We start from the raw sequence: 25,606 nt of genomic DNA, 5'->3' as shown, positions 1-25,606 counted from the left end.
TTGTGACTGGAAAGCAGGGTTTGACCGATGAGTTTTTGAAGGTCGATATTTTGTGGATTTAAGCTGCCTAAGTGCTGATATTCAATGTTCTTTAAATTTGTATTTGTATACTTTATTATCCCCGTGGGGAAATTTATCCTCTGCATTTGACCCATCCTATACACACACTAGGAGCAGTGGGCAGCCGCAGTACAGCGCCCGGGGACCAACTCCAGTTCTTTTTGCCAGTGCTTTGGTCAGGGGCACTGACAGGAGTATTAACCCTGACATACATGTCTTTAATGGTGGGAGGAAACCGGAGCACCCAGAGAAAACCCACACAAACACGGGGAGAACATGCAAACTCCACACAGAAAGGACCTAGGACAGACCAGGGTTCGAACCCAGGACCTTCTTGCTGTGAGGCAACAGTGCTAACCACTGAGCCACCGTCAATATTCTTTAAATTTGGCCATTTTCATGCCAGAAAATGCAATGATTCAGTGTTTCCACCTCAGAATGGTATTCTTGGCAGGGTGGAAAAGCCTCTAAAACAGCATTTAGATCACTGTCTACTGCAAGTAATGTTAATGAAATTATTTTAAGTGGGTTAGGAGCTCCTTAAAGGAAAAATCCACCCAATAACACTTTAACACAATTTAAAAAATAATAGCTATTGGTGATGTAACTTCCTGGGCCCACTTTGTTGTTTGGTGGTGTATTGTTTTGTTCCTGTGGACAAGTGGCCAATCGTAGATGATGTGAAATATTTCCAGCTCACCAGACTCAACATTTTGCACTGACATTCAACAATCATACAGGGAGAAATCCATCGTAGAAGAGGAAGAGATTCTGCAGTGACAGCAGCCTCAATAGACCAGAACGCAATGCAGCCACAAGACATGATGTGTTGTGAGTAAGGGGCATTGTAACTACCCGGTCTGAGTCGCGCATGCCCCGGTTGGGTTTAGGCAAGGAGCCCGTATGGTTGAGGTTAGGGTAAGATGATGGCCAAGGCTGTCGTTTTAAAGTGGCATGAGAAAAAGTGGCATGAGAGGGTTAGGGTTAGTGGGGGTAGTGACTCAGATCGGGTAGTGACAGGCATGACTCAGTATTTCTCCACTGGAAAACCTCTCGCTCCGCTATCACTATCGCTCTCTCCACCTTCATGTATAACCCACAGCAGAATGCAACAAGTTCAGGGACGTTCTCTGGGGGTTGTTGAAAGGCATTCTGGGAAATGTAGGAAATCACTAGTTGAAGTTAGACGAGGCAGGTTGAGGGAAAGTGGGTTCACCAAAAAAGTAAATTACATCACTTTATCACAAAATAACTCCTGGAATTTGTTGAACATCATAAACTGATGATATCTAACAGTGTAACAGAATCCTGTGAGGCAGATTTCAGGTTTTGCAGACTGCCAGAAGCTGTTGATTAAAATCATATCCTTACCTCTTTCATATCAGCAGTGAACAGTATTCACCGGCCGATATCCAGTTTTTCTTAAAAGTTTCCAAATCGGCCTGATATAGCAGCAAATCAATATATTGGTCTACCAACAGCCTACTGCAGACCTCCAGAGTTGCAAATGAGCTGCCCTTGAGCAAGGCAGTTAATCCCCACCTTCTCAAGTGGAGCTGCTCAGTCACTGACAGTACAGGAGTGCAGTTGCAGTGGGCTGCTGCTGGATATGAATGAGCATTTGCATGTAGTTTTATCTCTGCCTGCAACCGCTTCCCTCAGGCCGTTGGTGTAAATAAGAATGTCTTCTCAGTCAGCTTTCCCCGCTAGATAAGTGTTAAAAACGGCTAGGCTAACCATCTCTTATGTTTCTCCTTTGCGCTTCCATCCTCCAAGATGTGAAACCATAACATTTGTCTCTGACTGACTACAGTCAAACACCATTAACCTTAGTAATCACAGTTATTTGTTTTCTGGATAGGATTGTTTCACAAAGGCACTTTTATGGTCTAGCTACTACACACGTTGCACAACATGTATGCTAATGTACACAATATATTATAGTCATCTATATTTATTTGCCTCTGGTTCTATCTTCTCCTCCTACTTTCCCTTCCTAAAAGGAATTCAAGTAAAATCTATAGCAGAGTAAACTGTGCTCTTGGCTGACAAATCCTCGCTGTATAATAATCCCTGGTGAATTCACAGACAGGCATTTTCCCTCCAGGTGTGGTTTGCACTTGAATCCTCAGTTATGAGCTGATCTGTCAGTTATTTTCTTAACAGGCAGCCATCAAACCACACTTACCCCCCTGTAAGATCAATATAATTGCAGCAAGACTGATCAGCATATCGTAAAACACTGTGCGGATAAATTGTTTTTTTTATTATTGTTGTTTGTATGTTTTATTTAACCTTTAATAACCAGGTTATCTTGTTGTAAACACACATCTCTTTTCCAAGGAAGGCCTGGCCAAGATCACAGCAGCACATTTAGTTACAGAAGTTGTTGTTGTTTCACATTAAAAGGAGAAAACATTGTTTATATGCAGACCACCCACAGATTTTTGATCCATTTTTCAACGAGAAAAGGAATTGAGCTCCTGCGCGGCGCGACAGCACAGGAAATAATATTCAATTGAACAGTCAAATCCACCATATTAACACATGATTCAGTAGTCGTGTAGTATAGATTCAAGCTAGATAGATTATGATGAGGCTTTAACCATCATACTGGCCTGGTTCTGTGTTGGTGTTTAAGGGGCATTGCACCTTCACTTTTATATTGTTCCCCCTCAGGTTTTCACCACACATAGATACGCTCCAGTCACTCCAGTTGAACAGTGTAGAGAAAATACTTCATTGGCAATTTGAAAACTCATCTCTTCAAGAAACACTTCACATCCCCTCCGCCTTCCTCTCACCCCTAAATCACATCCTCTTCCCCTCTATTTGCACCTGATCATGCTCCTGCCCTGTATATGTATATGTATTTTATGTATATGTATATGTATATGTATATGTATGTGTATGTGTATATGTAATGTACATGTACTGTATATGTATACACTACCAGTCAATAGTTTGGACACACCACATTGTTCTTTATTTTTTACAATTTTCCACATTTCATAATAATAGTAAAGACATCAAAACTATGAAATAACAAATATATGGAATTATGCAGTGACCAAAAAAGTGTTAAACAAATCAAAACTATGTTATATTTTAGATTCTTTAAAGTAGCCGCCCTTTGCCTTGATGGAAAGGCAAAGGCTTTGGAAAGAAATTCATACATAGGCATCAACTTCACTATTTATATTGGTGTAAGAAACACATTTCAAGCATTTAAGCAGAAGCCTTTAGATCAAAATGGCTTTAAGATAATGGAAAACATAGTACATTCAATCAGGTGTCCAAACGTTTGATTGGTAGTGTATGTATATGTATATGTATAGGTACAGTATATGTACATGTATATGTACATGTATTTCTACCATTTTTCATTAGACAGTGGTTTACCTACCACTTGTCTATTGTACATAATCATAAAATATTTGTTACTTCTGGGTGCTACGGCTGACATTTACACTCCTCACTATTGCCTGTCCACAATGGCGGCGATGGAGGAATTTAAGCATATTTCACTCTTGAACTCATTGTAAGTCACCCTGGATAAGAGCAGCAGCCAAATCTTTAAAATGCTAATGTAAGATGCCCCCTTGCTGATTTTTCTCCACAATTGGAGACAGTGGGGCTTATTTTTCAGTCTGCTTCCCAGTGCTTCTGTATCAGGGTGTCCTCTCACACCCATAATGGAAATAAATCCCATTGTATGCCTCAAGCATGGCAGATGGCCCCTGCACTCCCACAGCCAGTGTGACCCCTGACCTCTCTGTGACCTCTGACCCCTGTGACAGCGCGTGACTCACACTTTATGCAGATTTCTCCCCCTGATTGAAGTATTTATGTTTTCAATCACTTCAAGTGCATGTTTAGCAGTCCCAATATGCTGTCCCGAGTGTGTGTGTGTGTGTGTGTGTGTTTTAAAATGACATCGCGGTGTGACAAATGGGCGTGTTATTTCATTTGAGGTGTAGTGTCTTTAACCATCAGAGAAAAATCAATCCTAGGGCAATCTAATGTAATTGGAAACAAATGACTCCCTTTACCTCCTAACCTGCAGCGACAGACTTCACAAGTGACTGACAGACTGCATAAATTTAACACACCACCACTTTCATTAGTGCGTCGTCTTCTACACTTCATTTACAGAGAATCCAATACCCTACTTCCTTCTCATCGAATGATTCATGGGCTGTTTTACAGTCTGGGCAGGTCCCAGAAGCTGGAAAGATGCTGCAGTATACTTCCCGCAGCGTTGTTTACTCATATTTAAATTGTTCTCATTGTCGTATTCGCATGCTTTTTGAGAGCACACCGATCTTGAAAAGTCGGGTTTGAGATAGCAACTCTATAGTAATGAATTACTTCAGGAAATCTACGAGAAACGTATTGGTGTCTTTCAGGTGTTAGTGATGTGATGTTGCAGCTCTGCCAGGATGTGGCTGTGTGTAATCTATCATCCGGCTGGCTGTTGGCCAGGTTTCAACAGGGCACTCAGTACCGGAGCACTCTCTCAGAGGTAAGTATTAAAAATACATCACCACCGCTTTTCTTCTATGGCCGTAAATCAGGATGGCACAATCACAGTCCGACTGAGCCGATAGTTAGGTACGAAAAATTTGCTTTACTTTCTCCGCCTGATCAAATATTGATACGGATAGATTTGCAGGGAGGCTTGTGTGTTCTGCTCATAGATGCACTGACTGTTACTGATTGCGCTTGCTCTAATATTTGCAGGGCCTATTCTTCTTTGACATCCCAGGCTCTTTCTCTCAGAACTTCTGCTGAACTTCTGAGGATTTCAGGCGGACCTTGGGAACAAGTTCATTTTTTTGCTGCGAGGCGTCGAAGCTCTCGCCCTCCTTCAGAAGACACTCAATTACCCACTGAGTCCAGGCCTTAAAGCTCCCGTGGCCCTGAGCTATAGGCTGCAGTCACTTCAAACAGCTAGAGAGAGGCTCAGCGAGAAAGCCATTCGTTTTGGACCGATCGTTTCAAAAGATCCGTCCGACCCTTAGGTGCTGCACAGCACGACCGTACCGAGGTCACCATGAGACAGACTGAGACCCCACAGTGATGGATATCAAGCTAGATGGCCTTTATCACCTCATAAATAGGACCATATAGGTGCATATAGTTACCTCCCCATAGGCATGTGAACATAACCATACATTGCTGTGGACTAGCGCTTAAAGATATTGACAAAATATCGAATTGCGATTATTTGACAGAATATTGCAATTGCGATTTAAACTGCGATTCATATCATCAAAACTTTTTCTTATCATTTTTTTTTTGTCTTTTGCCTTTTGATACTTTAAAGAGGAGTTGCCTTGGTCTCTACTTCATGTTTTCTGCCCATAAACCAAAGAGCACCCTCTTATACTACAGAACCAGCCAGCAGCGCTCCTGTATATTTACTTTAGTTTTTTAGAACTTTAAAACTGTTAAAAGAAAAGTGATTTTGTTTAAAAAAAAAATAAATAAATAGATGTCAGTGTGCTGGAGTCACTGAGTTCGATGAGTATGATGAAAGGTTTTCACCACTGGATTCATGGATCAGTGATTACCCAAAGCACTAAAACACTGTGTTTAGAAATCCATTTTGGACGCTCTTCTCTCTTAAGCAATTAACTGCAGCCTCTGCGATTTGGAAAATGCATTTTTTTGTTTGTTTAATTGTTCAGCTCTACTGTGGACACTAGTCTTGTTATTCTCTCATCACATTATATGGAAGGATGAGAGGGGAATACCGCTAATCTGCTTGTTGATTCTATTTTTTTTTTCTTATTATGCCATGTGGCGGTTGCTTTATCCAAAGTCACTTACAGTACAATGCCATGGTTATATATAGTTTTTCAGCATGGGTGGAAATCAAGTCTTCACTCCAGTTTTAGTGCCATGGATAATTTCTATCTCTTTATAAGAGCAATATGTATTTATTTTTTTAATCTTGTGCCACGGTATACTCCAGTTGCTATAGTTAGGGTTTAAGTAAACGTAAGAAAAGGTCCCATTATAAAAATGAAACTCAGGAATTAGTGGATTCACTGTAGTACCAGTCCAAGGCAAGTTGTTTGTTGTAGTGAAAGATATAGTTATGGTCAGTTTTCCAAAGATAGACAAGTTCACACCAAAAAAAAAAGTTTATCCTGGTAAGTGTTTAATCATGAAAAAATGAGGCAGAAAAACACAATATATAGACAAAGAGTCGTGTTTAAGTATGGTATAAATAAAACATATATTAAGACATGTAAAAGGAAAGCCAAACAAGCATCTTTGTTTATCATACTACCATAAGTACCTTTAAAGAGTAGTGGTATCAATAAAAAAAAAAGCCATTGGCAATCAAACAATTTGAACACATTCATATTTACAGTACAGGACACTGGACCGGGGTCAAACAGCATTTGTAAATAATTGTTTTAAAATGCTTGGAATACCAGATGGTTCAGGTGACAGACAGAGAAATAAAATGCACTAGAGAGTCACAGATAAGTATTTCAAAGTCAGTTGGAAAGTTTAGTGTAATTTTCTGTGAGTGAACGCCTACCTGACACTATCTGAATTGCCCTGAAGCAGTAAAACCCATCCATCTGGTACTGCAGGCACATTAAACAAATACTAAGAATTATTTGCAAACACTAGTTGACTCGAGTCTGCAGGACACAGACAATCAGACAGAGGAGAGAGAGACTGCGTATTTGTTGTTTTTGAACACGTACATACGATTCTGTAGTGATGCTGGAGTGAACAAAACCAAATTAAGACTGATGTATGGGATTCTAAATGAATTGAGTAAGTGCTTAAAGATGGCGGCTTGCTGGATCCATCCCACAATGCAACATGCATGACAGTGTTTCCAGCTTAGTCATCTGTGGGGTTTTTTGTGTAACTGACAAGACCAGATGATGGCATTTGGATGCTTTGCACTGTGGGATCGATGTGGAAAAAAAACCAAACGAATGAGCTCAAACCAGCAAGCCGTCGCCTTTAAGCACTCGGTCCATTAGCTGTGTCACGTGACGTCTTGGCTGTGCTGTCTGCTATGTCAAAGTGGTCATGGGGTCATGTTTCCTGTTCTTCCTCCCTTTACCTCCTCCTCCTCCTCCTCCTCCTCCTCCTCTTCAGATAGTGATGAAGCCCCCTTGGTCGCTGTTGGCTGACTCTGGCACCACACAGCGACCCCTCCTCCTGGTCACGCGTCGCTTCCGGTGGAATTTAGCATAGCAACGAAATCCTGAAATCGACAAAATAGATAATGCATTAGCCGTAGATTTAGATGCACTCTGTGAGATAGAGAACGCTAAGGTGAGCAAAGTCTGCAAGTCTGTAGGTGTACAAAAGAAATATTTGTTTTCCTTTTTGTTTGTTTTTTACATTTTAGTGCACATACACAGCAAAATGCCCAGTGCTAATTTATTTTATTTAGTTATTTATTTATTTACTCCTTTATTTACCAGGGACAAATGCATTAAATATTGTTTCATATATAAAATACAAAATAAATGCCATGCATGCAGGTTTCTAGCCGAGGCTAATTTGCAACCCCTGTCCCTGGCTTTTGGGGTTAAAGCAGAAAGTACAGGAACATTAAGATTGGAAATAGTACATAAACATTAAAATATGATACAGGTAAAGACAGAGTGTGTATGTGTATGTGTATGTGTATGAGTGTAAAAATCAACACTATGGAAATGCTTATGTAACTCCATACCCAGATAGTTTTGAAAGCCATACCAGCTTTATGAGTGGACAAACGACTCTCCAATCAACACTTGTCAACTCCAAATAATTTTCACTGGAAAAACAACACTTATTAACACTGGAAAATGTGCTGTGTCCCTCTACAGGAGTTCAAGAGCAGTCAGCCAGCAGTAAAAGCCACTCTGGGGACCTCTAGTCACCACCACTCACTTACTTTCATTTTTAAAACCTTGATTAAAAACAGTGAGACTAGAAAAAAGGCCCTAATGCATGATAACAGCAGACTGCAAGGGCAGCTGATGTCAGGAGTTGATTGCTCTTGAACGCTTTTATACGCGTGTTAAAAAGTGCTACCAAGTGGAATAACACTTTAAGCAGTGACCCATATCTCATGATACGTTACTGTGAGTTATGGTTTGAATTAAATGGCGTTCATGGTATGACCTTATGTCGTCCTCACTCACCCTCCTCACACATGCAGTCATCGTAGCACTTGTTGTTGAGGCCTCGGTTGTGAGGTTTGCACTCGTGTTGTCTCAGGTCACAGCAAGAACCTGAAGTGAGGTTAAAGAGGAGCAACCACGTAAAAATCAACAGCTGCACAGAGGTTTCATATTAAACATTGAAAAACAACTTAATTAAAGCTGCACTAGGCAAGATTTTGATATGAAAATACACCCGTCTTATCAGCCTAAATCACAAAGTGGGGCTACAACAGAGAAGAGCATCCATTCCCTCTAATTGTGGCGCTGTAGATTTGATCTATTTGCCCAAATGAACTTCTGATGTTGGGTATGGACACTTCTCCGTCCACAGAAACTGACGAATCAAAACTTAAGAATGAATTAGTCTCCTAAACAGCAGCGAGCGAGCGAGAAAGCTGGACTCACCAACGTTATATCTTTTACCTCTCTTGTCCCTTTGGTATTATTTGGTATAAAGCGATCACTTGATAAACATGAATGTGCTGTGTGCACTTTGCTGACGTGACATTGCATGATTTTTGGGTACTGAAGTTCAAATTTTTCAAACAGTTACATCTCGCTGCCATTTGGAGCTGCCAAGTTGCCTAGTGAAGCTTTAAATAAATCAAAGTTAAACATTGCTGGTAAGAAAAACAGTTCAATAAGTTGTGAATTAATACATTTGTTTTTGTTAGATCACAGAGGTTGTTAAGAAGTGGTTAACAGTATGATGTATGGCCCAAACTGACCTGGGAGACAGTCCAGGTGGTGGTCACATGGCTCAATGGCGTCAGTATCCACAGTCACATTGCCACTGCTAAGGTTCTTACTCCGCCTCTTGTCTGCAGCAGGCAAGTGACAAAAACAAATTATGCTTTTATCTGTGGTGTATACCACAGATACCACAGATACCACAGATAACAGAGAGCATATATGGTTATTTCTCAGTGGATAACAGCCTTTGGATTCCCAGTCCACTTTGGCAGTATGATCCCATGTTGGGGTTGGATAAATCCTGTAACCCCAACATTTATATTTGCACAAGGCCTGGGTCAAACAATTTTTGCACATAATTCTTCATGTTTGTTTTAATCGCTTTGCCTACCAGATGGGTGGGGATTACTGCTTCAGCCCAATTCAGATAGTGTCAGGTTAGTTGTCAATCCCCAAAAAGTATGCTAACTTAAATTGACTTGATGTTTACTAAAGTAAAATGCCTGAAGGGGGACAGAAATTAAGCAGTTCTGCGGAGGTCAAGCAAGCTCAAAGCTTTTCAGAATTCAAAAGTCGTGGGTTGTAGTTTTTCATTTTACAATGACAATCTGATATGATTAGGGTCATTTCAACTTGATTAGGATTATGTCTGCCAACCCTGTTTTTAAATCAAACCATGTTTTATGGGTCCAACCTCTCAGTTGTGACTTTGACACTTTTGGATAGGTAAATGATTGCAGCTGAATACTGACCTTTCTTCCTGGACGGTGGCCAGGAGTCCACAGGTTTCATATCCTCATAATCCGTCCAATCAAATAGCGCCATGTCCAGAGTCGGCATCACCTCCCCTTGCCCTTTTCCTCGGCCAGACTTCTGAAAAAGGGAAAATACGTTGCAGCCACACCTTACACCTTATAACTGGTTGCTAATCACATTTCAGTGACAGCATTTACATTCAGACTGAGCTCACGTCCCGTATGAGAAGTCGACATATGATAGCTTGGACATGCCGATCCTGAGGCCTGTGAACACCACATCCCGTCTTCAGTTACATTTTGCATTCTGTGTAAGTTCTGTTTCCATGGTTAAATTTGGAATATCCTGTTTATTTATGCATACAAGGACATTTGTGATCAGAATATGAAGATGTGCATTAACAACTAATCCCAAATTTGACACTATGCAGGATATGAGCTAGTATACAGAATACATTGACATAGAGCTACTGCGTTGGAGGGCTAAAATGTGTGAAATGTCTTTGTGTCTCCTCGGATGAATGTTCAGTTATTACTGTAAAGCATAGTGGCAGCAGGGTGATTACTTATTGTTTTTCTTATCAACAGCGCATGTAAACACACTCAGAGTGTTCTTAATGAAACACAATGAAGTCCTGTTGTAATGAAGAGCAGTAACGCTCCACTGATTCATAAAATGCCCTCACACAGATGACAGATATAGCAGAGCTTTGCAACTAATTGATTACTAATAGAGGACATGACTGGCCACAGCCTGGAATATATATCACAGCATTTGTATTGTTCACGCATACTGTACAGAGATGCACATAGCACAAACATACAGTACACACAAACACACATCCCATACAGATCCATCAGTGGCCCTCACTGACAAGAAGCTAACCTACAGGAGAACAAAAGTCCTAAAGTAGGGTATTCAGATTAGGCTTACTGTATGTGAAAGTGTTTTTTCAGTTTTTGGGATATTTACACTTCCTAGCACCCATGTAACGCATGTGAAATCATGAAGTCACCCACCGATATTGTGTGATATCTGTAGCAGTTATTAGTTACTTTACTTTGTCACTTACCTTAAAAGTAATTCCTTATTTTACACAGTTACTCTTTATTAAGAGTGACCTGTTAGAGTACTTTTGCATTACCCACTTCAAAAACATGGCGCAGCAATATGGCTTGTCCTGCCAAGTGTGTTGTCGATCATTGCTTTAAAATGCTATTGTTCTGTTAAAATAATACGCCAATCTCATTTATATCAAGCATACAAGATTGTCTTTTTTCAATTAGTAGCATGTCTGCAAGTGATTCCGCAGGATTTACACTTTTTTAATACTTTTTTTAAAATTTCCGCTGACAAAAATTAAACAATATGAAAGAAAAATGAAAGTAACGACGTTCTAATTTTAAAAAGTATCTGATAACTGATAGTAAGAATTAAAAAACTAATGGATTAAGATACTAGTTACCACAAAAGAGTCACCTGACTACTCTAACTCAGTAATCTCAGTAATCTCCAACACTGATCTGAAAAAAATGAATTCTGGTGATGTGTACAGATTCCCTGGGTAGTTAATGTCAGTAGTTGACTTATTGTGGACTGATCCATAAATTCATATAGAGGAATGCACGTGTTAAAAATGCAAATGTTCTACCAAAGTGAAATATTGCTGTAAGGTCTGTCGTTTTGATGAGAGTTTGATGTCATCGCTGTAAAACAAAACTCTTTGGCGAATTGCTCGGCCATAACTTCCTGCAATAAAATCCATAAAAAAAAGCTTTACAACTGTCAATTCCCTCAAACAGAATAAACAAAATAATAATGTTAGAAAATATAATTTAGTCAGCAGGTCTTTGGAGAGGTCTCTTGGGGAACTGGGGGAAAACATGAGAGTCATCTATCAGAAAATAAGGATCTCTGCCAAGCTCTTCATGGACATAGATCCATACTCGTTTCCTTTCACCCTTAGGAAGTATATGGAAACATCAATTAGATTAATTGCAACGGGCTACTAGCGCTTGGCTGCTCATTTAACCATCAACAGGGGATCGAACATTAATTAAGAACCCTTGCAGCGTTGCCCGTGTCATTGAACCTAGGTCCAGGCGAGGCTATCACTTTTTTTCTACTGCGGGCCAATAATATTTGACTGCCCTCTGAATAAAGACATGCACAGTCTCCTGGGCTCTCAGACAGCTTGTAAACAGAATACCAAGCAGCCTGACAGTCCGGTCTACAGATATCAAACAGTCAGGCGGGCCAGGGAAGTCACACACAGAGCTACCATGTGTCAGCGAAACACTTAAAATCTAAATGTAAATATTCCTCTTGCACCGTGTTTGTTGAAGAGTAGAAGAGTGGGCAGTGCGTTTTCTTTGGTCTTTTTTTTTTGTCTTTTTTCAGGCAGTAGGAAAGCTGAGAGCGATACAGAGCAGGGACTCCTGAGTCAGTAGGGGTTCATATGTTTTCAGATGAGAAGTCTTTGCCACTGCACCATCTGTGGGCGCTGCACTATGGGTTTAGCTTGGAGAGTTAAGACCAAGACTTCACATCTCCCTTAAAACAATCTCCTCCATATACAATAAAAACTGTCAGTCATTTCCCTGGTCAAGAAACTTGTGGTAATCCACGAGATTCCTTTTGGGTTTTTTTGGACATCTTTGGACATTGCTCTTGTTTTTTGCACTGCACTTCCCAGAGATCACCTGTCAATCAAACAGTGTGGGTGGTACTGTAATGTTTTTTTCCTTGGATTTTCTGTTGATGAAGTTTCTGTAGGTGGCGCTCTTTTCTTTGTCTGTTCAGCCATGGTGTCTATCGCTGCTCATGCTAACTACCCAGTTCTTCTTCTGTTTATTCCAAACAAACTCTGCTTCCGGTAACATAAAACGCATCACTTCCTGTCTGCCAGAGGGTTTTCCCAGGACAGACACCAGGTGTTTATAGCAAATATAAAGCTTTCATGAACTGAACTTGAGTCACTGTTGTGTTATATCAATCGGCAATAGAGATGATTATTTTCATTTTAAATGGGCCCTGTGTGGCAGTGATCATTGTGTGTGTGTGTGTGTGTGTGTGTGTGTCTGTGCCTGTTTCCCGTATCATTGAATAGGAGGGGTGGAGTGTCATATGTATTGGTTTCAAAGTAGGGTTTTAGTATATCTTGGCTGTTTCCGAGGCCTTCCCATACTGCCAAGAAAACGAATCAGAGAGAAACACTGGTGTGTGTTTTTTTGCTCATAAACAATGTTTATGAGCATTGCTGAAGTATCGTGCTGGGCGGAAGTGACAGATGGTAAGTGTTGCCCCACACACACAGCGCAGATTCTCCGATGCATGCACCCACAGACTGTCAGACAGAGAAAAGGCTCTCCATACAGTATATTCAATACATATATTCATTCTGCCAAGGTTTATAATAAAGGGAGAAGAGAGTGTGCTACTGGACTCAGCTGTACGGTTTTGACCCCAGAGGCATGCATGTTATTATACATGGTCATATCTATTATACATACTGTGACCAAAAGCCATTGAGACTGCCTTCTGGAAGATATTTTTCACAACCACCACTTTCAGGTTCACACACTGAAAAGAGTGTCATTTCCGAGATGAGCTATGAGGTTTGCGGTAGCATAACGGCTGTAATGGGCCCCATTTTCACTCTGTTTCCCCTGCACACTGCAATCGCACTGAGGCACAATAGACGTAGCCTTTAATAAGCACTTGGGTTTCGTTAGGGGTACCTGGGGTTTGGTGGAGGCTGGAGGCAGCGTTGGGGGATGCTCGTTCATCACCGTGGTAACCATGGAGGAGCCGGAGCCAAAGACGGCGGCGATGGGGGAGGGGGGTTCACTGGGCGGGGTCATGCTGAGAGAGGGGGAGGCGGCGGAGGAGGAGGGAGGCTCCTCGAACAGATCCCTGTCCTTCAGCATGGAGCTCAGCTGAGGCTCCGGAGGAAACCCTGGAAAGACAGAGGTGGGGGAGGAGAGGAGAGGAGAGAGAGAGAGATTCTGTTATACCAACACTGAGGCTCTAGGATCAGAAAATGTGCACTTGCCTAACAAGGGTCGGTCGAAACCACTTGCATTTCAATCAATGCAGGAAGTAGATGCTCTCCAAAATTCAAATATCAAAAAGCCTTTCAAATGAGGAAGCTGGTGTCAAGAGACGCTCATGTCCAACCTATTACAAATAATTGAAAAAATAAGCTGTCAAATGCGCTGTAAGTGTGACTTAATTGCAATTGAACTGAATCAAGCCCTATTCTCTAACTGTATTCTGAAACCAGAGCAGTTGTTGGTCTACTATATACCTTATTATACACAGTGTATACAGTACAATATACAATATGTAACAATCAAGGAAAAGACAACAGCTCTTTGTTGCTTGTCCAATAGTGGAAAAATACTGCACTCATTGAGAGAATTTGTCCCAATGAAGATGTGTGTCTGGATGTTTTGACTCACCTTTCCCATGCTGCCCCTTGTCACGCCGACTCCCATGTCTCCTGTGCTCAAAGTGATGCCCGTGCCCGTGCCCGTTCCCGTTCCCGTGTCCATGCCCCCTCCCCTTGCGCGTCCCCAGCGGGTGGTTGTCCCGGACGTGGGACGGGTTCTTCACGCCCATGCGAGCCCTGTCTCTCTCCCTGCCAGGGCCCATCTCCAGTCTCACCGGGCTCAGGCCCTCCAGACCCGTCCCATCATCCTCGGGCCTGGCCAGGGGATGCAGGGGCCTGTGGGAGAGCAGCCCGGCTCCGCCTTTGGCAGCGCGGGCCCCCTGGCTCCCGTGCCCGCCGCGCTCCCTGACGTAGCCGTGGCCCAGCAGAGCTTGCCCGGGGTACTGCAGGGCGTTGCTGCCACCTGCTGAGGTCTGCGCCTGTCTCCTCTTGCCATGAGCGGCTCCGGGCTCGGCGCTGCGTGACACTGCCAGGGTGGCAAACAGGAACGCCAGGAGCAGACTCCAGGAGAGAGCCATTGTCTGTAAAACACAGCGCCACCTGCTGGGAGGACAAAACATGTCTCGTCAGCGCACACATGCTGCAGTGTGAAATGGATCCAAATAACAGACACTCAACCTACTCAACAGCATTGATGATGATTCATGCATAAGAATCAAGTGGCCATTTCTCTAGTGAACTAATTTGGAAGGATTATATCAGTATATCCAAAGATTTATTGAAATCTGTGTAGATAATAATTTGACAGCTGCTACACTGGAGAGATAAAATATGTGAATCCCGAACTAATTTGTCTTTTTTTTTTTTTTTTTTACCTTTTTACACTAGCAAGGCCAAGCTGCCATCAGTTGAATGTTCTGAATTTTTGAATGGAAATATTTCAGATTTCAAAATGTCCATCTGTGACTTTTCCTTGACTCTACTTTCTCTACAATACAGTGTTATTAGATTTTCAAAATCACACAAGAAGAGAGCAGTTATTGTTATATTTAGGCCCTTCAGTTGACAGCTTATTGGCCTTCTCTTAAACCTCCAAAATCAACTGACCTTTCTAGTGTTGAATAAAAAAAAACCCTGTCCCTTCTGATAAATGTTTGATTCTTTTAAAGCATGGTAGCAGTAGGGTGATGCCTATGGGCTGTTTTGCCTACTCATCAATAGGAGTTCAGTTACTTTTTCAACTTTGATTATTTACTGGCTAAGTCATGACAAAAAAAAACTCCATGCATAATTTACAGGAGGAGTATTTTTTAAATTTAAAATGAACTACAAAAACAACGAATTAGCAGGGGGGTTAGCACATTTTCTCACCACTGCTATCTTCAATTTCCCTGTGAAAACAAATCCATGCAGAGCGTTTTCTTTTGGAAAAACATCAGTCACATAAATTAGTGTAACTTCCCTCAAAGCGGCATCCCCCGGTTAGCTTTGAACCTGAGCCATTTACTGCAGCAGCCACTATCTGGAACCCTAGAAGACCTCAAGTACACGTGTCCTCTAGTCCGCTGTTCCCCCTCTCTCTCTCTCTCTCTCCCTCTCTCTCTCTCTCTCTGCCAAATCGTCTTCATCCCCGGCCCTCCTATCCTTCCAATCTCCCATTCCCCGTCCTCCGAATTCAGGCAGCATTCAACAGTCCCAGCAGTGATCACTTCCAGCCTCTCCAGCAGGCTCGTCTGTCTGAATTCAGTGGCTTTGAGGCAGCGATGAAGAGATAGGGAGGCACTTGTGCTTCTTTTAGGAAATGACTTCCCAGCCTTCAGTCCTGGACTACCTTACTCTGTGTGAGATATTGCACTGCGCACATCCTTCATCACTGCCTGTTCAGCGGTCTCAAGAGCCCTCAAACTGTACCTTTCATTACAAAAGTCAACATATCTGTGAGGTGTGACTGAACTGAATTATGAGGTTTGTATTACTGCATTACAGGCCCAACCCTTTGTCCAAATGTGAATAAAACAATAGAACTGCGTCCAAAAACCTAAGCATTGGAGCCGAAGATGTGTTTTGTTTCCCGGCTTAAATGACAGAGGTCTTGAAAAAAGACTTTGTGTCCCAAATGTGCATTTAAATTGTGATTTGAAGCTACGAAAGGTTTGTTTACATTCATGAAATTCACCTGTTTTCAGTTATGATGGCATGAGGAAATCACAAAAAGCTTATTTTCCAAACTGCAAGCCCTACCCTGCAAGAATCGATGCATTTATAGTGATACTTATTACTCAAAAAGATCCCAGAATTCAGCTTTAATAGTATAAACCACACATGGAAGGCCAACACCTTTACTAAAGGGAATACACTGACTCCTCTCATTTGTGTCGTGTCACGGAAGATGACAGGATATGGGGCTGTTCCTATATGATCTGGTGTGTTTTGCCCTCCACTTTAATGGGCTGGGACAATCCATTGCCATAGAAACACAACACTATTACGTTGCCGTGGCGGGCGACTCCTTTGTGTTAAAAGACAGACGGCGGTGCAAGGCATACAGAAAATCAATGAGGGAGAAGTATTGAGCCGCTGGTGATGGTGTGTGTGAGTGTGTGTGTGTGTGTCTGTGCGAGGGGGGTTGATAAGGTCTCTCCTCCTTCATCACGCTGACACACTCCGAGCTGAAAACACACACCCTGGGGTTTACAGTGGGTTATTTAGGTGTTTCTAAAAACAGGACAGAGGCGGGAGATTGTGTATGGGGTGGAGAGGAAGCTGGTGATGTCAGGGGAAATTTGCAGCGCTATTGCAGGCAGAGTCTGCCTGGGGGATTAGAGGCAGACTACTTTGGCTCGCCTCTGGGAGTTCGACCAGCTGTGCAGTTTGCAAACAAGAGTGTGAGGCTGGCTGCTGAGGTGAGACCTTTATCTCCAATGGCCCTTCAGAGTGTCAGAGGGGAGGGCAGTCGGCCGTATCGCGCACAAAGTGTTTGGCCAGGATTAAGCTCTGTCTGTTTGACACATGAGGTGCTGCCACTGTGGAGCGAGCCTGGAAGTGGATCGCCCGAAAACAAAAGGGCGATTTCGTGGGAAAACACCCAAAGTTAACAGTGGGAAGGGGGGTGGTGAGGGCGGAGGTGTTGTCGGTGCGATCACATCTCAAGGGTCTTCTATAAATCTATAGAACGAGATTCACAAGATTTTCTGAACGTAATTATCCTTGTTTGCAATGATAACGTAAACACAAATCAAAAAGGTAGATGAACACTCAGAATGCTCACACAGATGAAACCGAAGCATCTGAAACGAGCATGGAGATAATAGCGAGAGCACAATTAATTTCCCCCCCCAAAAAATGATGTTTTTCCCCACATGAAAGAGAGATGTGACGCCTCCATAGAAACAGAATGAACTGTGTGTCAACCCCATCAACCGTAAGGCCTGAATAGACCTGTCATCTCAAAGGGAAGGCAGGCGGTGATGGAGGGGCACCGAGCATCTCCGCACAGCAGTGCCCCCTTTTCCTCTGTCAGACTTTCATGTGCCGCTAACAGGTGGTCCTTTGAGGAGACACAGGATGGGGATGATAATGGAGCACTCTGGGTGGCATTCCGGGTTTTAAGCACAGTCTCTTGTGTGTGATAAACAGCCTCCGCGAACAACACAGCCTCCTGCCAGAGCCTGTATTATACATCGCTGTGTGATGTAGGTAGGGCACAGCAGGGCGAGCATCTGCTACTGAGGCGATGGAGAGGCCAAACGAGGAGCCTGGAACTGTAGAGCTGCATTCCAAAATGAGATAATCCACCATTTGAACAAAAAAAAATGACTGATACGGCAAAAAAATGTTCCCAAGTCAATATAGAGCCTCTCGAGATAGAACTCTTGAAGGGTTTTACACTGATTGTGAAGCCAGAGAGTATGGAGGACTGACCATGTGTGATTAGACACATAGTCTGCCAGCCAAGGTCTCCTTCAATCCAATCAATTCAAGAAACGGTTCTTCTTTAAAATCCACACTTTGAAAGGCCTGTGGCATTGGAAGGTATAGTCACATTCAACCTTTTAAGTATTAACTGAGAATAAACATTGTATCATCAGTCAGTGAATTGACTGAACTGCAAGTGAACTGACCCCGAACCTGAACATCAACAACGGATTGAAAACAAACTAGTGGACACTAGCAGCACAGATCCTGGGGCTTAATGTGTGAAAATGTTCTCCAACTTTATCCCAGATTTCATTGTTTAACTCAAACAATATGCTATAAAACAACTGAAATAACTTCTGTAATGAAATTAGCTTCGGCCTTTAATATACCAACAGCAAAAATCAATGTTAATTCCTGATTTTGACATTGTGATACCTTTATTTAACATTCGCAATACACCTTATTTATACGGTACTTTTCTAAAAAATTCACACAGTGCTTCACGGTGAATCAAAGTGTCAAACAGAACAATAGTAAAACAATAGTAGTAATAGTAAAAGCAGACGGGGAAAATAAAAACAGTGGCAACAATAAAGGAGCAGCTTACGGAAATAAAAACAAAACAATAGTATACAATAATAAATGTCAAGAGAAGACAATATAAAAGCAGTGCAGTAGAAAGAACAATAAAATGATATCTAATAATATAATGTCAAGAGGAGGCAAGGTTATAAAAATAAGACTTTAAAATGGACGTAACATACTTGATACAGACTTGGCCAACTTCAAATCTAGTGACAAGTCGCTCCAAAGGTTCAGGGCTCTGATTGCAAAAGTCTGGTCTCACTTTGACCTCAGTCTGGATTCTGGTCCTGAGAGAAGAGCCACAGATGGATGAGCTCGGAAATGTAGGGTGGGGCTAAAGCATGTGCTGTAGATGAACAATATAATCTTAAAATCAATTCTAAATTTCATAGGAAGCCAGTGCACAGAAGCCAAAATTAGGTTATTGTGGCTTAGGTGTGGCAGAAAACAACAACACAAAACACTACCAGTCAAAAGTTTGGACACATCACCTTTTTCCTTATTTTTACTATTTTCCGTATTAATAGTAAAAACATCAAAACTATGAAATAACACAAATGGAATTAAGCAGTGACCAAAAAAGTGTTAAACAAATCAAAACTATCTTATATTTTAGATTCTTTAAAGCAGCCGCCCTTTGCCTTGATGGAAAGGCTTTGGAAAGAAATTCATACATAGGTTCAACTTCACTATTTATATTTGTCTAAGAAACAAATTTAAAGCATTTAAGCATAAGCCTTTAGATCAAAATGGCTTTAAGATAATGAAAAACACAGTACATTCAATCAGGTGTGTCCAAACTTTTGACTGGCAGTGTACTGTATGTGTGTGTAAGAAGCTTTTATAACCGCAGTGTACAGTGTGAGGCGGCGGCCAGGGACACATGAATCAGAGTGGGGTGAGATACGTATGAAGTGATAGGTAATCTTGCAAGAGAGTGCAAAGGGAGCACCTTTGGAGGGCCGGATGATTAAGCTGTGATGAGATCAGAGACCTCTCTCCGCTCTGTGATCAATCGGTCAGTCTCTTAAGCATGACGGGCCCCTGTGACATACTTCATATAAAACTATACTTAACGGCGAGTGGACCGAGCCCCGCCGCCGAGATGAGGAAGGTGAGTTGGGAAAAGCGGTGAGGCGGAGCGTGAGGCAACCCCCGGCAGTAAACTGCTGTATATGTGTGCATCTTCAGCTTCACCTGCTGTGACACCAAACCTCCAGGAGCCATCTGTTCCTGTTGTATTATCTCTCATAGCAACCAGCATGGCCATAAGGATCCACCAAACAAAGAGTCCAGAAACAGACTGCTAAAGCGGAGAGGACACGCCAGGCGGAGGCCACCTTCAATAAGTCTTTTTATCTTGGCCACATAGAGAGATTAGAGGCCTGGGTTTGAAAACGGGAGTGTTCTCCTCTCAATTAATATCAGAATTACACAGTAGGTGTTATCAACTGGAGCAGAGTGTTATCAGCCACTTATCAACCAGGCTTTTGAGCGCGTGCTTAATTTGGTATTATAGTTTATTACAGGCTGTGAGAAAGAGCCCAACGGGTCACTGTCACACTGTCTGGCTGCACAAGGCACAGGCTAAATTTCTCTTTACCAAGCAGATACAAACAGATAATAAAATAAAGGAAAACGCATGAGTGAACACAACAGTCCCCAAAACAATAAAATGTGTTGTCTGTTCTCTGGCTGATCCACTTATATTTCAATTCAATCCCTGTTAAGTTGCAAATACATTGCAGTCCCGCCTTCTGACTTCAAAGAGAAAATTCCTCTTTGTCATGAAAGTAATAATGTTGAATATTTGATGCTTGAATACTTACTTTTATATCTCTCATCTTGGGTAAAATAGGTCTAGTTTGCGCCACCAAATTATCATAAATATCAGCTCAATAACAAGCACCCAAATTACAGCGGGAGTTAACGCCTCTGCATAATAAACATCTCTGCCAAGCTGCAGCGAACACAATAAAACTTCATTTCCTCAAGGGCCAATAGCACCGACTTCAGCAATATAAAAAGCTTCCGCTCCCAAAAGCCTCCACAAACAATATTGGTGGGTTTCACACGTTGACTGGGAGGTTTTGCAGCTTTAGGTGTGCATTGGTTGGAGAGGCCCTGGATGGAACCAACACAGGGTGAAAAAAAAAAAATGAAAAAAAAAGAGCCATAAGGAAGGTCCATCTGTCAGCAAGTGAGCCGGAGCAGAGAGGGAGACACGAAATGATTCAGTGGTAATTTGGTTGCAGGTACAACAGATGTGGGGCGAGACCAGAACATTGTCACTGATGCACAGTAACATCTCCAACATCCTCTGATGTGGCCCTTATCTTCTATTTGAGTGTAGCCCGGCCCACACACACACACACACACACACCAACCAATGCATGCACACAAACACACATGCGTACACACAGACACACACACACACACACACACACACTCACAGTCACAGCGGGACAACCTCCTCCAGACACCCACATAGAAGCATGTTCCAAAAATGCTCTGAGACACAAACAGCACCAGAAGCACAGCAACAGACGTCCCACAGAGAGGAGAGAGAATGAGAGAGACAAAAGAGAGGAGGAGGGGGAAAACCGAGACCAAAGGAGAGAATAAGACGTAATACTGTGTGTGTGAGAGAGAGAGAGAGAGATAGAGAGGGATAGAGAGAGAGAGAGACAGAGAGAGAGAGAGAGAGAGACCAAGAGTGAGGGGGAGAGAGAAAGAAACAGAAAGGAGTGAAAAGAGAAGCAGAGAGAGATAGAAAGAGACAGAGAAAGAGAGAGAGAGAGAGAGAGAGAGAGAGAGAGAGAGAGAGAGAAAGGGAGGCAGAGAGAGAGACAGGAAGAGACAGAGATAAAGAGAGAGAGTGAGAGAGATGGAGAGAAGAAAGAAAGAGAGAAAGAGAAAGAGAGGCTGAGAGAAAACTAACTGAGTGAAAGATGGAGAATTTATCCCGTCTTAATTAGAACAAAGTGCCGGTGTCATCTCTCATTTAGTGGCAGATAAGGAGACCAGCTGAGTCCACTCTTGCACAAAAAACACGCCTTGGCTACCGAAACCAAAACAAAACAACAACTTGCATTCTGCCTAAACCCGTGAAATCTGGACACCTGCATCCCGACACCCGCATGGGAACGGCCTGACCGGTCAGCGGGAAATACCGCCGCCTCTAAAAGATCAAGTGAAGCATGCAAACACGTTATATGAACCCAAGTTTCTCCCAACACAGTCCGGACCGCCTGCCAGTGTTGAATGAGTCTTGATCAAACAGATGCAACCACACTTGGCAGTGAATATGGCTGCAAGTTCTCACCGCCTGCTGGAGGAGATTTGATGTGTAGCACTGTAGCCTTGGCCCAACCTCGTATTTTCCATGATTTAGAATATGATCAGAGGGAGAGAATGAGAATATCCACTATGAGAAAAAAAAAGTGATATGCCTGAGTAATGATTGATAGCACAGATTTAAAACAAATCGCGGTGCTTTTTAAAGGATATTAGGGTCATTAAAATCCTTGTTGGACACTTTCACAGATTGGATCCTCCAGATTTTAGGGCTGAATGATGAACTTCAGGTAATGATTTCATTCCAAAATGGATATATAGCAGTTTTTAATAGAGCGCTTCAAATGCAGATCCCTTTCACGGGAATAATTTTCCACCCTATACTAAGAATAATGTTAGTGATAGTGTGTCCTTAGGTTATCTATTCATTTTCAAATAAGTCATCACTTATTAGTGAATCTGGGCCTTGTTTTGGCCCCCAGGTTTCTCACAGAGGGGTCCCTCCGCAGTTCTTCTGATCATGTCTAATGCTTTCCTGCTGATTGACTTGCTATTAATTAACATACTCGTTAACGGTGAGTCCACAAATATACTTCAGCTTTATAGTGCATTCCACTTTTAATTGCATAGTCTCACACTGAGACTCCCCCACTTTAATCTTTCTCTCTATTTCTCCCTCCCTCCCTCTCTCCCTCCCTCTCTCCTCCCTCTCTCTCTCTCTCTCTCTCTCTCTCTCTCTCTCTCTCTCTCTCTCACACACACACACACACACACACACACACACACATTCATTCTCTTTCTCTAGCAATGTTGTGCAGTGAGCAACAATAAACTGTCAAGACAAGAGATAATCGCTGCAATAATTTCTCCTCACCATCCATCCTATAAACTCCTTTATATTGTTGATCTGGTTTTAAAGCGTGACAATAGGAAACGCCACGAGCACAAACGACAGAACTGAAATTGATTATCAGTCTAAAACTATATTCCAGGATCAAACCACATCTAATTATTTGATTGCAAACCCTCATTGTAGCTCTCACTCATTAGTTTGTATGACTAGACGAGTTGATCAGCAATTCAGCGACACTCCGCGAACGAAACAACCCCCTCCTCATCAATATAGGCTGATCCCGTTACAATAATTCAGATATTAACTTTTGTGGAATTATTCAGGCGCGTTCAGAGCCGAGATTGACTTTTTTAAGCACAGATGGTTTTCGCATTGCATTTATTCCTTAAGAAAAAGAACTCGTAATCCTATAATAAATTTTAGTAAGATACTGTTCAATTATCACAGCAAAACTATGAACCGCATTCAATATTCTATAGGAATTACCTATTGGAGTGATATCATAGGAGATAAAAAGTAGGCAACCATAAGGTCACTATAAACTCACTATAAGCCGCTACAGGGATATTATAGTGATTTTTCGTTAGGAATGGGGCTGATGCCTACAAAACAGTAATTAACAACACAGACACTTACAGTGGGAGAAATGCTCTTATTGGATAAAGAAAATGTCTTACCCGCGTTTCTTTGTTGTTGTTTTCCTCTGAGGCCGATTATAATTGCAAGAGCAACTCAGTCATATGGCTGCAGGTTGACAGCGAGCAGGAGCGAAACACAGCAGCAGCAGCTCAGTAGTCCGCTCGCCACCCCGGGATGTGCCGAGCATATAGGGACTGGCTCCGGTTTATGAGGGGAGTCACTAGCTCCGGGTGCGCGCCCCCGTGTGCGCGATCACGTCGGGACTCTCTCTCACTAGGGGACAGATGTCAGGAAATTGTCCCATCAGGGGGGACAATGGACAGAGAGGATGATGGGGCGATTATTATTATTATTGTTATTATTATTGGCTTTATTTTAAAGAGGTGGCCAGCAGTGAGAGAGAGAGAGAGAGAGAGAGAGAGAGAGAGAGAGAGAAAGAGAGAGAGAGATCGATCATCACTGTGATTTTTCATAAGTGATCCATCATGATTTTTTCACAGCTTGTCAAAAATGTCCCTCAAGATTATATAACCAAAAGTGATTCTGAAAACTCTGTTGCCTCAGACATCCACAGCACCTGAATCCTCAAAATATTCCCATTGTACTGTCAGTAAGACTCTACTATAAGTCTATTTGCACCTAAACATGATAGATTTCAACTGAAGGCTTTCATTCCAAAACTCCTATCCGTTTTAGAATAAAAATGTGACATGATGCTCACTGCTCAATGTTTCCAAACAGACGATTGCATCCTCTAAAATGTGTCTATTTTGTATGTAAATGGTAAATTGAAGCTAATATAATATTCAATAGTGATTTTATCCAATGGTGGATAACACATTTTACAATGAAACTCTGCAATTGCATTCTTCATGGGTTTTCCTATTGGATTTCCATAAGACATTTGACTATAGTGTGAGCAAAGCTAATTATAAATCTATGCCACACTATAATGCCTTTTGTGTAGAAAGATATAATATTTTTGGAAACTGATTGTGCACAAGTCACTTAAGGGAATAGTGTGACATTTATAATTTTAGTCTGTTATTTTGGTTTGTCCTTCTGCATAAAAAAATGCTTGTTAGCATTATTGAAACCAGTGAGTAAGCTTTATACTCATTTGGTTTGACTGAAGAATGCAAACAATGCTAACAAGCCACTTATTGAATTGCCAGTGTGACACAACGGGACACGAGTCTGGTGAAGTGAGATAAGACTAAAATTCTAAATGTCAAAGTATGCCTTTAAAATCATTCTGCACTCAGTACACAAACATCTAGCCTTGTGAAGGGTCCAGTTTTTGAGTTGAGTATGTAGGCCTGTGACTTATGCGTGTATTTGTGTATGGTTGTTTTATCTGTCTATTTATGTATGTATCATGCATCTATAATCTGTTTATTGGGTAAAGCACTTTTAAGTAGCTTGAACGTTGCATTTCTGAGGTTTGTTCAGGATGTGATACACAGAGCTTTTTAATGTTTTGATGGAATTCCTACACAAGAACAGTCAGTAACTTGTGTTTCTTGCTGAAAAAGAAATGTTAACATGCTTGCTTATGTGATTTTTTCACTTCCACTCCAAGTTGAGATTTCCACCTATTGCTTCATGCTTACAGTGTGTGTCATGCATATTTGATATCAACAGAGCTGTAAAGTAGAGGATGACATGTGAATGGGACCCCTGCAGCTGCTGTTTGACTCCTGTGACGCTCAAAAGCTTTTCAGTGTCAGGAGTGAGACAGAACCGGAATCACTGTCAGTGGTCCGCTTGCTGGAATCATCACCTTTTTCTTGTCTTTTTTTTTTTTATAAACATTGCATTTCCTCAAGCCTGTACTCTGCCCCAGTGCTGTCACACCACTGCCAAGCCTGGGTCAAGCAGTAGCTGGAAGTATTTCTTGGTGTTTGGTTTACTCTACTGAAACTCTAGATGTGTAGGGTTTGCTGTACATAGGACAAAACAATTGCAAAAAAGTACCAGAAAGTTTGGACAATGACAGGAAAGAATTTGAAAGCCAATCACATTTTTCTGTGACTCACTTACCTGAAATGTGAATGTCCTGATGCAGTGAGCCCCACCCATCTGGTACACTAAGCACAGTAAAACAAACACCGAGAATAACAGAATAACTCTCCATGTGTCAAAAATGCTGAAAATTTGTAAGAAGGAAGTTACTCAAGAGACACAAGTGAAACTAACATAAATAAATCTTGA

General features: G+C 41.9%; 1 protein-coding gene across 2 annotated transcripts; it reads right to left on the bottom strand.

Moving 5' to 3' along the window:
• Positions 1–6,233: 6,233 nt before the first annotated feature.
• draxina (dorsal inhibitory axon guidance protein a) lies at positions 6,234–23,572 on the bottom strand. Of its 2 annotated transcripts, none has more exons than XM_078283779.1 (7): positions 23,431–23,572; positions 14,171–14,703; positions 13,448–13,665; positions 9,704–9,824; positions 8,987–9,079; positions 8,238–8,327; positions 6,234–7,306 (listed from the first exon to the last, which is right to left on the bottom strand). In XM_078283779.1, exons 2-7 carry the CDS (start codon positions 14,676–14,678, stop codon positions 7,194–7,196), a joined length of 1,143 nt encoding a protein of 380 aa, XP_078139905.1. In that variant the 5' UTR covers positions 14,679–14,703; positions 23,431–23,572; the 3' UTR covers positions 6,234–7,193. The 2 variants fall into 2 exon arrangements, with proteins under 2 accessions (XP_078139905.1, XP_078139906.1); XM_078283780.1 differs by having other exon boundaries at positions 14,171–14,700.
• Between the last annotated feature and the right edge of the window lie 2,034 nt (positions 23,573–25,606).

The sequence above is a fragment of the Centroberyx gerrardi genome, chromosome 5, assembly GCF_048128805.1.
Source record: "Centroberyx gerrardi isolate f3 chromosome 5, fCenGer3.hap1.cur.20231027, whole genome shotgun sequence".
Taxonomy (NCBI): domain Eukaryota; kingdom Metazoa; phylum Chordata; class Actinopteri; order Beryciformes; family Berycidae; genus Centroberyx; species Centroberyx gerrardi.
This window is presented reverse-complemented; position numbering and strand designations above follow the sequence as displayed.